We start from the raw sequence: 14,287 nt of genomic DNA on the forward strand, positions 1-14,287 counted from the left end.
TTGAGATAGGACTTCAGGGTCTGAAGACCGTGCTTAAATTTAAGAACTGACTATGAATACGGGCCATACAATTTTTTAGTATACGAGCAGTGGTGAGTGTAGGGGGTCCAGTTCGGGTATTTTCGAAGGTCACTCGACAATAGGTTGTGTGTGTGCGTGGGTTAGGTTCGGGTATTTCCGGATAGATTCAGGCAAGTTCGGGTAGGTTCGGGGATGTATGGTTATGTGTGTGTAGTTTGGGTTCGGGTATTTTCGGATAGGTTCGGCTAAGTTCGGGTAGGTTCGGGATTCTTGACACGGCAGGGGCGGCGGCGGCGGCGGCGATATCTTTATATAATATAGAACGATATATGTTCATTGATATATGCAAGGATACATATCAACATACATAAATAAATGAATAATTACATAAACTGAGGAGTTGAGAAAATCCCGTACAACAAATATTATGTATGCCTAAATTATGCAACGAAAATATAAGTGTCAATCAAATACATGAATCTGTATCGTTTATATTTACCTGACAATATCAAATTTTTTATAGGTGACAGTCGCATCTCGAAGATGCGATTTTTTACGTAACCAACTTTTAGCTGCAAATATTTTTAAAAAATTTTGAACTACTTCATTTTCAGTTCTAATCGTTTCAGGAATGTTCCTACGGAGAAATTTTTGTGCTTTGTAGGGCATTTTTTAAATCATGAATTGAAAAATTCAATGTCTCAAGTTTTGAAAATGACCGAAAATTTCTGAAATATTTTTCTCTTTGCTAGAAGCACGTTGAAGATATGTCGAAGGCCTATTTTAAGAGTTTTCCAAAAATTTGGAAGCGGTAATTGGGTTTTAATTAAGAAAAATTACGCAAGTTCTTGAATACATGTGAAAATGAATAATGAAAATGAATCTATCATGAGATTCGTTACAAATTAACTGAAATGAAAATGAAAGTCTTGTGGGTTCATTTTATATTTTGATAAGCTGTTAACATTGTCGTTCAGTCCTACAACTTTTTGGAAATCTGACGAAACATAACTCAAAAAAAATTTTTACCTTTAGCATAATATTGACGTAAATATCAAACCATATTTTTCTTCTCAATTGTTGAAATGCTAAATAGTAATTATTGTCAATTCATAGTTTCTCAATGTGCTAAAAAGGACGGAAAAATCTGACTTCCACAGGACAAATATTGTAATGTTCAGAATGATATAAATAACATTATTGAAAAATCAACGGCTGTTTGTCAATGACTGATTTTCAAGGGAAATCGTCCGATAGCTTTCAGATTATTAGATCCTGTTTCCAACGCAACATTATCCACAAAGTCAATTTTTATCCTGTCGGCTGTACGTACTATCGTTATCAAAAGGTACTCATAGTTATAATCTGCTACATAGTTATACCTTGCACTGTTGCACATTTGTCTAATTTCGAGAGGTGAGAATTAACTACATTGTTACGTGTCCGAAAGGTGCAGTTGAAAAAGTTTAAGAAGCTGTTAAAAAAGAGACATGTGGTTTGTAGCCACCTGCAATAAAAAGAGTACCGAACACGGTAATCGAAAGTAGTATAGCAAGAAGGTAACCCGAGATTCCATTTGCACGAATGTAAAATTGAACATACAGATCACTTTGTCACAAACCATAATCATCCATATCATATAAAAATATTTTTTCGGAATATTTAGTGTTATAAGTCCGCGTAATAGATTTTTATTGTTGTTAAGTGAAAAATGCGTCAGCTCACAAAGTACAGGCACGTGGCTTTGGAATTTAATATACATGTATCAGAAAAAGTAGAAGCCGGTTGCAAAATTTTTCAGAAGCTTAGTCTTCTGCGTTCAACGATTAGCTCAACTTTGAGAAAAATTACCAGTACTAACTATTACCAACGATATGTTTTGGTTTGCAGAACTATGCAAAAAATCTGAGAAACATCATATAATGAGAAACATCAGAAACGTGCGCTCCACGTATTACTCAAACCTCGACTTAAAGTAATGAAATTTAAACATTTCTAAAATCTCGAAAGACTTAAACTGCTTTCGGTCAATTATATTGACTTCGGTTGCTAACTTTATGGACCTCACACGACTTCAAATCCCCCGTCTGTCAATCAGGTCCTGAACGGTATCTTGCAAAAATGTAAGACGGGTCACACCATTCAGGCGCCGGGTTGCTGGTCGGTGCGTTGGACTCGGGTCCGGCTTCATCTGGACAAGGTTTTCGGCAGTTTCCCTTGTCTGTCGTGCAAATGCAGGTGTTTCTACCTACCACTGCCAACCCCCAGCTCTACTCTACTGTTAATTAAATGTATTGCAAATATAATTATAATAAATAAAGGATTATTATTATTATTAAAAAAACCGTCGATACAAATTTGATGTTTCTACTGACCAATGTACAATGTTTTGTAGAGTTCGGAATTTATAAATAAGGTTCGTGTGGATAAACATGATCAATACTCTTTGCCGCTGTTACTTCTGATCTCTAAGCAGGGTCAAAAATAATAGCACACCAGAAGCAGAATGAAGTACAATAACTTTATTTTCTTGGATCACCGCATATCATGGAAATATGTGATAATACTGGACTAACCACAAAACGATATGCAGTAAATAAATTGTAAATATCTCACGACATACGTGAGATATTTAGATTTTGGCAAAAAATGTTACGGCAAGCCCTGGTCTCCGCTATATTCTGTTCAGACGTGAGAAAAATATTGAAAAAATACGTTCTGGGAATGTAGTTTCGCTATGTGTGTTGTATAGGCGGTCGAAATAGACGTTTTCATCGCCTGATTAATTTGTACATGAAGTGATTTGACGTCACAAGTCTATCACTGCTTTATCAGTGCCAACGCCGGATTTAGTCGGAGGGCAACCTAATCATCCGAGGTACCAAGGCCAACGAGTGCCGCGCGCTAGCACAGCACCTTGACCTAGGAATCAATCAGGTAAGTAATAATAACGCCACCACATAACAAGAAGAAAAACTTGAAAATTGGGCGATCGCCGATCTAAAGTGTGTAGCTGATAATAATTGCTATTTGTCTCTTTCATTTAAATTCACGATCGTGTGATTAGGGAAAAATCCTATAACCTCAGGATCCAAGATTTTTTCTGCGGTTCAAAGTTTTTAAGTTATTTAGCTGTCCTAGAAGTTTTGGGACACCCTGTATGAATTTAATTCAATACCACACGGATTATTTCATTTTTACAATTAATTTCATAAGATACCATAATTTTAGGCCCTGAATATAATAGGCGCCCTTTTCTTGGCCGAGAACACTGATTTTGTTCGCGCTTCGTGAGTAAAATGCTCGTTAATAATAAAAAATATAGGGTGCTGAAGAATATCTCGCCCGGGGCTCTCGGTTGACTGAGACGGCGCTGTCCGACGCAGCTTTTATCTCGAACAAAACCTGTGTCTCTTTAGTAGTTCATATATGCGAATATACTACCGCAGCCGAAAAATGCCAATTTATAATCTCAGGCAGTAGGTATAATAATTTTCTGCAATGTTTCATCATATTGAGCAATATGACTACTCGACAAGCGTTCATAGAGGCTTATTGAAGTTATCGATATTTTTAAAGTGTTTGACGAGAGCTGTGCTGGATTTCTGATAGTCTGTTGATCATCTAAACCGAAGACGTTTCGTAATATTGAACAATGCGTGTGAAAAATTATCTGAAAACTTCCAATTATACCCTGGTGAAAATTTTTACAGAAATTGGAATTTTTTTCTTATTTCGTACAAAATTGTAAATACGCATAGTTTTTCACAAAGAATTGTTAATCTTCTTTAAAAATTGTAGTGTCTTGTAGATTTTTTACTGAAAAAATACAAATTTACATGAAAATCTACAAGTTTTTATTAAAAACTATGCATATTTACAATTTTGTACGAAAATAATTTTGCACAAAATTGTACGGAATGTTCTAATTTCTCTAAAAATTTGAAGTAAATACTAGAAATCATTTTCCTCAGGATATATAGTCGGTGACAATTCACATACCCAATTTGTCAAAACATCTTTGAACCAGCAATTATTGAAAACTTTTTGTGCAGGCCATTACATTTGATAGCCGAAAGTAACCGAACATTAGGTAGTGTCGATTAGGTGACGTTTATAGATTTACACCACGTTGAGGATCGTAATTATGGTAATCCCCAAGTTTTTTAAATGATTTCTTGTAAATTGGAACTAAAAAATCTGTTTTGTAAAAATATTTTAAAACGGATGTCTAAGTGAAGAAATTCATTTTCAAATTCAAGTAGTTTCCTTTTCACTGGCAATATGAATAGCACAAAATAAATATAGTCCACCAATGATTGGAGTCGAGGCAGCAAATGTCTTTACGTTTAATACTGAAAATAATACCTACCTTTAACTATCCTGATTCTATGATATTTTAACCCGACAAAGTATAAAATGTGTCGGTATAAATCGACATGACTTTTCTGTTTGAGAAAAACTCGTAGCCTTCTAATTGAATTAGTGACGCAGCGATATTTTACACAATACAGTGCAGTCGACGGAATTGTTATTATTATTATACAGTATCTACTGTTGTAGCCTATAAGAAGGGGATTCTGTATTATGAGCAGTGTGGCTGACGAGCAGTATACCTAGCTATAATATATAAAACGAGCGCAGTAACTCTCCAGCCAGTCGTAGAATTGTCATATGTTTAGTTGTACGGGTAAAAGGTGTTATTTTTAAATTTGCGATGGATCGGTGGGCAGGAAAAATCGCTCTTGTTACCGGAGCTAGTGCTGGAGTCGGCGCTGCCACGGTTGAGACTCTCGTTCGAGAGGGTCTTACTGTTGTCGGCATAGCCAGGCGAGTGGAGAAGATCGAAAAACTTGGTGAAAAGCTACAGGACGCGAAAGGCAAGCTCTGGGCGAAAAAATGCGACGTCACCAAGGAAGAAGAAATCCTGGAAGTCGTCGAATGGATCAAGAAAACACTCGGAGGCATCGACATCCTCGTTAATAACGCTGCGATGGCTCATTTTGCATCAATTTCCGGTAAGCAGAACGCGGTTTTCATTACTGCAACTAGCTGAGACCATATTATGAAGCTATGCAGTCGTCTATGAACAAATTTTCGAATCATCTAAAAGCAAACTGTCTCATTTTTTGATACAATTAAAGAGACTTGTGTTTTGTGATTTCAATCATGAGTTATTTTTGGTGAAAAAATCGGAGTCAAATTTTTGAAAGTTATTTTTAATTAAATATTTCCACCCGTTATTGGCCGTTCTTGAAAAAATTGGAATTTTTAAGGAGCTTGTGAAATTCCCTATGTATTGCGAAAACATCATCCGACTACACTGACAAGGAAAGGTATCAATAGACTGGGGCAAAAAAATTGACTATTTTTTTTTTTGAAAAATATATTGAGAATATCATTCAGTATGGCAAAAAAAAAATTTCATGAAATTTTAAGCCCTTAATATTAACTTTAAGAGGTCTATCATCGCTATTTTTGATTTTTAGTAATAATTTGATGTTTTACGTCAGAACTGTCGAAATATTGAAGTGAAAAAATTTATGTTCACTTATCCCTTTATAAAATTAAATTCCCTACAAAAAAGGTCTGATTATAGATTTTTGTCAGACAAGCCGTTTCCGAGTAATTAAGCCTAATAAATTGATATAATTTCTCGAGAATTAATCGAGAATTAATCGAGAATTAATCGAGAAATTATATCAATTTATTAAGCTTAATTACTCGGAAACGGTTTCTCGAGAATTAATCGAGAATTAATCGAGAATTAATCGAGAAATTACATCAATTTATTAAGCTTCATTACTCGGAAACGGCTTCTCTGACAAAAATCTATAATCAGACCTTTTTTGTAGGGAATTTAATTTTATAAAGGGATAAGTGAACATAAATTTTTTCACTTCAATATTTCGACAGTTCTGACGTAAAACATCAAATTATTACTAAAAATCAAAAATAGCGATGATAGACCTCTCAAAGTTAATATTAAGGGCTTAAAATTTCATGAAATTTTTTTTTGCCATACTGAATGATATTCTCAATATATTTTTCAAAAAAAAAAATAGTCAATTTTTTTGGCCCAGTCTAGGTATCAAGCCCCCCCGATTTCGTTCATTTTAGAATATGCTATTCTTCATCGTAGAAAAAAATAGGGGATACATGTTTTTGCGTTTTTCGAAATAATATCACACAGAAGGTGAATTACCCCCATACACGCGCAACCCAAAACCCATCAAATTGGTACTATTTTGCTTCAGTTCATCTTATTTAATATTACAAAGCTCTTTTTAAGCAACAATTAAGGTACTTATTCGTTCAGATAACATTTGGTTGCATTAATGACAAAAACTATCCTCCCAAATTTCCGACCGCCTTCTGGCAGAGTTGATTTGGCAGTCGTGGAATCTTGTGGCGCCCGGTATTTCAAGGATTTGTGAGATCACTGGAACCGATTCTGACTTTGAAATTTTATATTCATCACATAATGGATAACACGAAAATACAGCAATGTGATATTGTTAGCTTTATAAACCGAATACAATTAATGAGGTAGACAGGGGCGTATTTTATTTCATTTTGCACGAAAAACTCAAAATCACGTGTCACGATCTATTATCTGTTCTTTCAAATGCAAATAATTGAATTAAAAAACATGCAATAGTTTTTTAGTTATAAATAATTCGTAATTTAAAACTTTTATGATTTTTTACCATTTAACCCTTTCGTAATCGGACAGAATGCATTTTTCATTATTTGCCCTAAGAATTATCCTCCAATTGGTTTCATTCAAATATCTCAACATTTTCATGAGAAACTGGAAAACGACCACCGGGGATTTCCAACTTTGGGGGTTGATTTCACTCCTTTAAGCCGATTTTCCGCCGATAAAAAAATACGGATCGCTTATATTTCGATTGAGAATAACATATCCTAAAAATGAAATGGCGGGGGGGGGCACCCCGATACCTTTCCTTGTAGGAGAAGGAATGTCGGGTATTTGACCATTAAACGATAGTAGTAATTTTAACTGTAAAAATAGTTATTTTGTTCATTCTGTATAGTTCATTCGACCATTCTGCACAGTCAAGTTGACTATTTGAGGCGTTTAAAAACATTGTTAATATCGACATAGTTGATCCAGCTATACGTTTCATTAAAATAATACCTAGAATTATGAGTTCGACCGGACTTGAGGACTCTGGCGAAAATAATTTATACGTCAAACTACGAAAAATTGGCGGTCGCAGAAAATCTTAAAAGATTGTAGATAATCGTGAAAAATCGATGAACAAATTTCTATGAACAATTATGAAAATTGCATGTTGAAAGTAGATTTAATTTTTTTCGTAGAATTTCGTAGAAAACCATGTAAATTAACGAACAATTATGAATATTTATGACTTTCTACGAGAAGTAATGAAAATTCCATATTGGAAGTAGATTTAATTTTATTCGCAGAATTTCGTAGAAAACTACGAGTCTTAACGAAAAATTATGAATGCCTACAACTTTTTATGAAAGATGATTTCATTTTCGGACCAAAACATTACAAAGTTATCTGCGTAGAACCGCGTTGCAGTTTATAGAAAAATACTTTCTATTAATAATTATGAAAATTCACAATTTTCTGTGAAAACTAATTACAATTTCGGACCCGAGCCATCCGCTAGATGTCGCATCACTCTCACAAGGAAAACTTGTTGCAGACAACTTAAGTACCGAGCAAAATTTTGGTGTATTTCTGAAGATTGATCTTCTTATCTTTTGAGTACGATCTAGAAGGATTTAGAGAATCTGTCGTATATTTTTGATATCATGTTCTCTCAATTAGGTGAGTCTATTGATAAAAAAACTTAGCTAGAGATACAATAATCTATCAGAAATGATGAACTTTCACAGAAATTATGACCATGCACAGAATTATAGAGAAGTAAAAAAACTGCGATAAATTACGTAAAAGTCTGATACTCTTTGGAAAATTCCACGATGAAACTACGAAATTGTTCGAAACGAAGTAGAAAATCGTAGAAAAGTTTCGTAGTTTGGCGTAAAAAATTTAACCAGGGGAAAGATGCTCCAAGTGCACTTGTACCACTTTCGCATCACGCGATTGGAACTTTTCCAGCTACCTGCAGCTACAATGATGCGCACAAGATGGCCCAGACGGACTTTAACTAGCACAAACGATTGTTTCACTGAAACAGGGCAGTTTCAAGTGTATGAAATCATGCTTAGTTCAAATTTATTAAATTTGGAACTTTTACCCTTTTTGCACAAGCCCTGTCAAATATGAGTTCAAAAATGGCATACTCGATATTCGGATGATTTGCAATTTCTATCTATCGAGGTCTGCATTCGATCATATGGTTCAAGTCAGCTGTTGTTAATTAACTGGCCCTGACTTACTGAGGCACAGTATTATTTTTGAACCCAATATCAAATCACCTTACAGACGGAGATACGGAGGGATTTCGGCGGATTTTGAACGTCAATGTCCTGGCAGTCGCTATCTTCACCAGGGAAGCTGTACGCTCCATGAAGGCGCGTCAAGTTGACGGTCACATAATCAACATCAATAGGTTGGTTTACTTTGTTCTCTGACACTTTGAGGTGAGACTTGGTTGTCCTTGGTTACCTTCTGGTTGACGATAAGTCGTTGACATTTTTTTGCAGTGTTATGGGTCATGGGGTTCCCGAAGTAAGCGACAAGTACAGTCTATACCCAAGTAGCAAATACGCGGTAACAGCAATGACGGAGGTCACGAGGAAAGAGTTGATCAAAGCCAACGCCAAAATCAAAATAACGGTAAGTGGGTAGAAGATGTACACAAAGAAGATTATGAAATATCTCAAAATCACTGAAACCTCGTCCAATCTTGTTAAAGCTTTGAAATCCTTCAGAATCATTTAAATCTTTCTAAAATCTCCAGCATCTTGTAAAATCGTTTGGAATTCAGTAAAACTTCGAGATCTCCGAAATTTTTGAAATTACACGGACTTGCTGAAATCCCTGAAACCTTAATTCTGCAATTAGTTGAAATCGAACCCTGGCGAAAATAATTTCTACATCAAACTACGAAAAATTACCGACTGTAGAAAATCGTAGAAAATAGTAGGAAATCTTAAAAAAGTGTAGAAGGTTGTAGATAATCGTGAAAAATAGTAGTATTTTTCATTAAAAAAATACAAATTTTCACGAAAAATTATTGAAAATGACATATTGGAAGTAGATTTAATTTTCTTCTTAGAATCTCGTAGAAAACTGCGCGGATTAATGAACAATTATGAATGTTTACGACTTCTTATGAAAGATAATTTCAATTTCGGATCCAAACATTAGGAATTTTTGCCTTCGTAGAACCTCGTAGAAATTCATCGAAAAGTACAAACTCCACAAAAAGTTACGAATTTTCACGAAAAATTATGAATATGTATAATTTTCTATGAAAACTAATTACAATTTTGGATCCAAACCATCCGCTAGATGTTGCACGTCTCTAACAAGGAAAACTTATTACAGACAAGATTACTGAGCAGAATTTGGATCTATATCCGAAGACTGATCGTGTCATGTTATAAGTACGATCTAGACGGATTTAAAGAATCTGTTGTATATTTTTGAACTCATCTTATCTCAATTAGGCAAGTATGAGGGGAAAAAACTTAGCTAAAAATACAATGATCCACGAAAAATTATGAACTTTCGCAGGAATTATGACCATAGGATTACAGAGACGTGTAAAAAAACTACGATAAATTACGCAAACGTACAATAATCTACAGAAAACTACGGTTCTGTACGAATATCAAGACCAAAAAGTTAAATAAATTACGCCAATACGATAACCAATGAAAATTAAAATTTTTCACGAAAATCTACAATAATGTACAAGAAATATATCCATTTCTACGACAAATGAACTCAACGGGTTAGAGCAAATTACAAAAATCTACGAACATCTATGAAAAAGTATAATATTTTGCGGAAAAATTCTGTGCCAAAACTATGCACGTCACCGAATTACTCTAGTTAATCGTGGAAATTTTTGTAGAAAAATCGTGAAATGAAATTCGTAGTTTGACGTGGAAATTATTTCCACCAGGGAAATCTATTTAGTCCCATAAAGGTCCTAAAACCCATTAAAATCTTTTATAGAGCATCAGTCCTGGTCTTATCAAGACAGAATTTTTGGCTGTTGCCACCACCGAGGCAGTGGCTGAGGCGGTTTACAGTCAACGACCTACATTGGATCCAGAAGATGTAGCTAACGCCATCGTCTATGCATTAGGCACTCCACCGCATCTCCAAGTATGTACCGATAATAAGATTGCTAATTATTTTCGACTTGCCACTTTCTCAGTTTTCTTATGAAGTATTGTTTCAATGTCTCCATTGCAGTCCGTATGTATACATAATTATATCCACACTCAAAGCTCTCATCTCTTAGGTATGTGAGCTGATATTACGCCCAGTTGGCGAATCATGAACGAATTTCCGGTGGTTATGAAACTGGAGCTGTGACCGCAGGATACTCGTACGGCATGATCGAATGCATTCGTTCCAACTTATAATTTTAACTCGAATCGACGGTCATCATGCGAGCTTATTATGCGAATACGCGGGTAAATCTAGAAACTTGCAAGTCATTGAATACACCCATATAAATATATGTATTGTATGGATTTTGTATTAATAAAAATTTTCGAGAAAGGAAAAAACACAAGCGGATAAATTAGGCCAACTAATTCATTTGCTCATTAATGATATCAAAGATCTGAATTCTTATCATTGTCGATGAAAATGGACGAGTAACAGACATTAGCAAATACGTAAACCAGGTAGTACATTTGTCGAAATTTCGACTATCACTTGACTAAGCTTGGCCAGTATAATCTCAACAGATGTAAAATTTGACTTAGCGTTGGCAAAACGGTCACTATATCTGCCTAAGATGTGATAATGACTGTCAATAAGTCAAAAGTCGAAGCTGTGCCAAACATACATCGACGAATATACTGAAAAATATCAAGTCGAGACAACGTCAAAACAAAAATTATACATCGTATAGAAATCGCCAAAGTGAATGTAACAGGATACGAAAAAATATTTCACAGTTTCGCTTGACTACTTCTGACTACGAGTATATTGACCGTACATTGATAACCTAGCGGACATTCGTGAACGCATGGTTGACATGTACGTACATACCTGGTGAACTCCTGGCTTGAAATATATCCTCAAGGTCCCTAGATTATACAGGTCAAGACACGCGTGTTCCAGTTTTTTTCACTATAACGTGGGCAAAAATTTCTATGCGCGTTCGCCCAAAAAATATCAAACTTACATTACCGCATTAAGCAGTTTTGACCAATTTTGCTCAATTTTTTGAGGTCAAGCTTTAATGAGTTGCTCCCTTAGTGTCCTGACGTTCACGAAATAAATAGAAGCACGCATATATTTCGAGGTTAATCCATAGACTTATAAAGATAGACTGAGCGCTCCTATAAGAGACACTGACAATTACATATAAAGGGTAGAGATATACCGGGAGTACTGCTCTCTCTTTTCAATCGGCGTCATGGTGGGAGACAACGGAGCAGTGGAAGTGGAATAGCTATAGATATAGGCGCATAATTTCGCCTCATTCTCCTCTACCGCCTCGATCCCCGCCACAAATATCGTCAGAGAGAGAAAGAAGTGCTCCCGGCATATTTCTGTCCTTTAAATGTTTGCTTCAAGCGGCTCATAAGAGCGCTCAGTCTATCTTTATAAGTCTATGGGTTAATGTGAGTAAGAAGTTTCTTCTCTGCATGCACGATGTATAAGGAGACTCTAATGTGTTGATGTTGTGTTTACCCTTTTTGAATCCTTGCTTCCGATGAGAAGCCCGTAAGACAAGCAATGCCGTCTATTGAATGATATGCGGATGTGCAAATCATTAATCTACGAGAGAATATTTGTTGAAAGAATGTAAATTCGAAAAATTGGTGATTTCGAAAAATTAACGACGGAGCCAGGAATCGAACCTGGCGTCTAGAGATGCTTGACCGGAGCCTTATTCCACTACAGGTTTACTCCACGGAGGTTTACACCACGGTCTTGCATACAGGCAACGAAGATCGAGTCACATAGAAGTGTACGGCCTGCAGGCTATTTGAAGCAAGAAAAGTTGGGTGCTCGGACGAACTATCACCCCAACAGCTAGGTGTCGCTAGTGGTGCCTTTGCTTTTCGGCTCACGTACAGCGCTCTATACTAATGCGTACAGTGTCCGTGGTTGGCTCCGACCGGCAGTTGGGGTGATCGTGCTAACTCTCTCGCTCTCGTTTGGAGCCATGGTGCGTTCTCTCTCGCGCCCGATCAATAATGAACCCAGAGTGGGGGGTCGGTATGATGTCTGTCATACTTTTGCCGATTTAAGCATTGATTATTTTTATTTTACGTGATCACAAGTACATTCTCGAGAGCTGTGAGACTATTATATCCGAGACAGCCGATTCATGCACTATAATTTTTGCTTCAGCTTTTCTGAATACATAATAGAGATAGTACTATATTTTTATGGATTTCGTGAACCTTGCTCCTGGTATTTCTTTATAGATTTTTCGTCGTTTTTTATTTATTTTTTTTTATTTAAACTTTTTTTTTATTCAATCGAATGTGAGCAACTGCACACAATTTATTAATTGCGTGTAGATACTATCATTTGATGTATAAAAAAAAGAAACAAAAGCCGGCGCGGTAAGAGAGGCGGAGAAATAAGGGGAGGGTCGATGTAGCAGCGTGGCCCCCCACCATGGCTCCACGCCGAGTACAAATCGCCGAGAGCACGAGCTTCCTAAGGCGAGCGTCGGATGGCTATACTGTCGACCGATGGTAGAGCCATCCTACGGATTTACGAGTCGCAGAAAGTTTTGCTTCAAGCGGCCCATAAGCCGTACGCTTCTATGTGACTCGATCTTCGTTGATACAGGTCTGGCAACGAAGCCAATTTTCTACAGAGCGACGTGGTTCTCTTGTTATCCGTGGTTTTTAGTGTTTGAAATAGCCATGTTGTGGCGCTGCTATCTAGGGATGTACGTGGGGTAGGGCAAGGGTAGGAATGAAAATGTGCCACCGAAATTATACTTGAAACGAAGCATATAACCTAAAATCAGCGCGTGCGTCATACTCACGGTCTTACATACGCGTGAAACGCTATTGCGTTTTAAATAAAAAGGTGGTTAAACCATGTGCGGTACCGCGGTGTAAAAAATTATCGAAATTGGTTAACTAATGAAAACAACACCGTTTCTTTAAACAACATACGTTTATTTCATTTATTACCTTCGTAGATTTATTATTCGTACATACACATGAAATTTATATTTTCTTTTCCTTCAAATGAACGAGATTGATATAGATAATTTGTTTACATTTTTTTCTAATATTTAAGTTATAGCCCCGCTTGGGGTTTAATCAAGCTTGGTGGTTTATTCGGTTAGGTCACCGCCTAAATTAATTCAAACGCAAGCGATGCAAGTATTCCATAACTTGATAAGTAAACCATAAATTTCGATAATGACTGCTGTAAATAGGAAACGGAGACGATACTCTTTGCCTCTAGTCTCCATACATATATAATTCATAATAATTATATCATACTAATATTTATATTAACTACTTTCATTCTTAACGATTCATTACTTGCAATAACAATAATAATATTATTATTAGGTTGGCGCTGCATTGCGCACGCGTTGATCATCCATCCCTCGATCAAAACGCCGGCCTGGCGGCCACGAAGTGAGATAAATAACCGGCCATGAAATGAACCACCCCCACTACCTTCGTTGCCAGACCTGTATGTAAGATCGTGGTTTACACCGTGTCATATTTGCTCTACATGAAAAGCATTCATTGTCATACGAAACTTTTGCCGCATTCTCACTGATTTTTTTGCCCACGCGTGTCTCGGGATGCTGTAACCAGAGATGAGTAGGGAGATCTCCAACGCTCGGCTTTTCGTGATACCAGCTAGATTGGAGCGTCGACGTGACACCTAGGCGGCCACGCACCGAAGGTGGCCCATTTCCGACCTGACACCTAGGCGGCCATGCACCGAAGGTGGCCCACAATCGTGTATATATAGATATACTCGGTCCCTCGAGCAAGTGGTTGCCAATCGCATCCTTGTCCCCGCTCGCACAGATGTTTCCAGGAATGCAAGAATTGGGATTTTTTTGTTTCAGTTATGAATGTCAGCGAATAAAAGTATCTCCAGATT

The 14,287-nt window shown here is 36.5% G+C and overlaps 1 protein-coding gene across 1 annotated transcript; it reads left to right on the top strand.

The window, feature by feature from the left end:
- Nucleotides 1-4,618: 4,618 nt before the first annotated feature.
- Nucleotides 4,619-13,898, top strand: LOC124224380 (farnesol dehydrogenase-like). Its single transcript, XM_046636589.2, has 5 exons — nt 4,619-5,039; nt 8,474-8,600; nt 8,695-8,827; nt 10,178-10,330; nt 10,470-13,898. Exons 1-5 carry the CDS (start codon nt 4,739-4,741, stop codon nt 10,506-10,508), a joined length of 753 nt encoding a protein of 250 aa, XP_046492545.1. The 5' UTR covers nt 4,619-4,738; the 3' UTR covers nt 10,509-13,898.
- The last annotated feature ends 389 nt before the right edge of the window (nt 13,899-14,287 follow it).

Source organism: Neodiprion pinetum, unplaced genomic scaffold (assembly GCF_021155775.2).
Source record: "Neodiprion pinetum isolate iyNeoPine1 unplaced genomic scaffold, iyNeoPine1.2 ptg000149l, whole genome shotgun sequence".
Classification (NCBI taxonomy): Eukaryota; Metazoa; Arthropoda; class Insecta; order Hymenoptera; family Diprionidae; genus Neodiprion; species Neodiprion pinetum.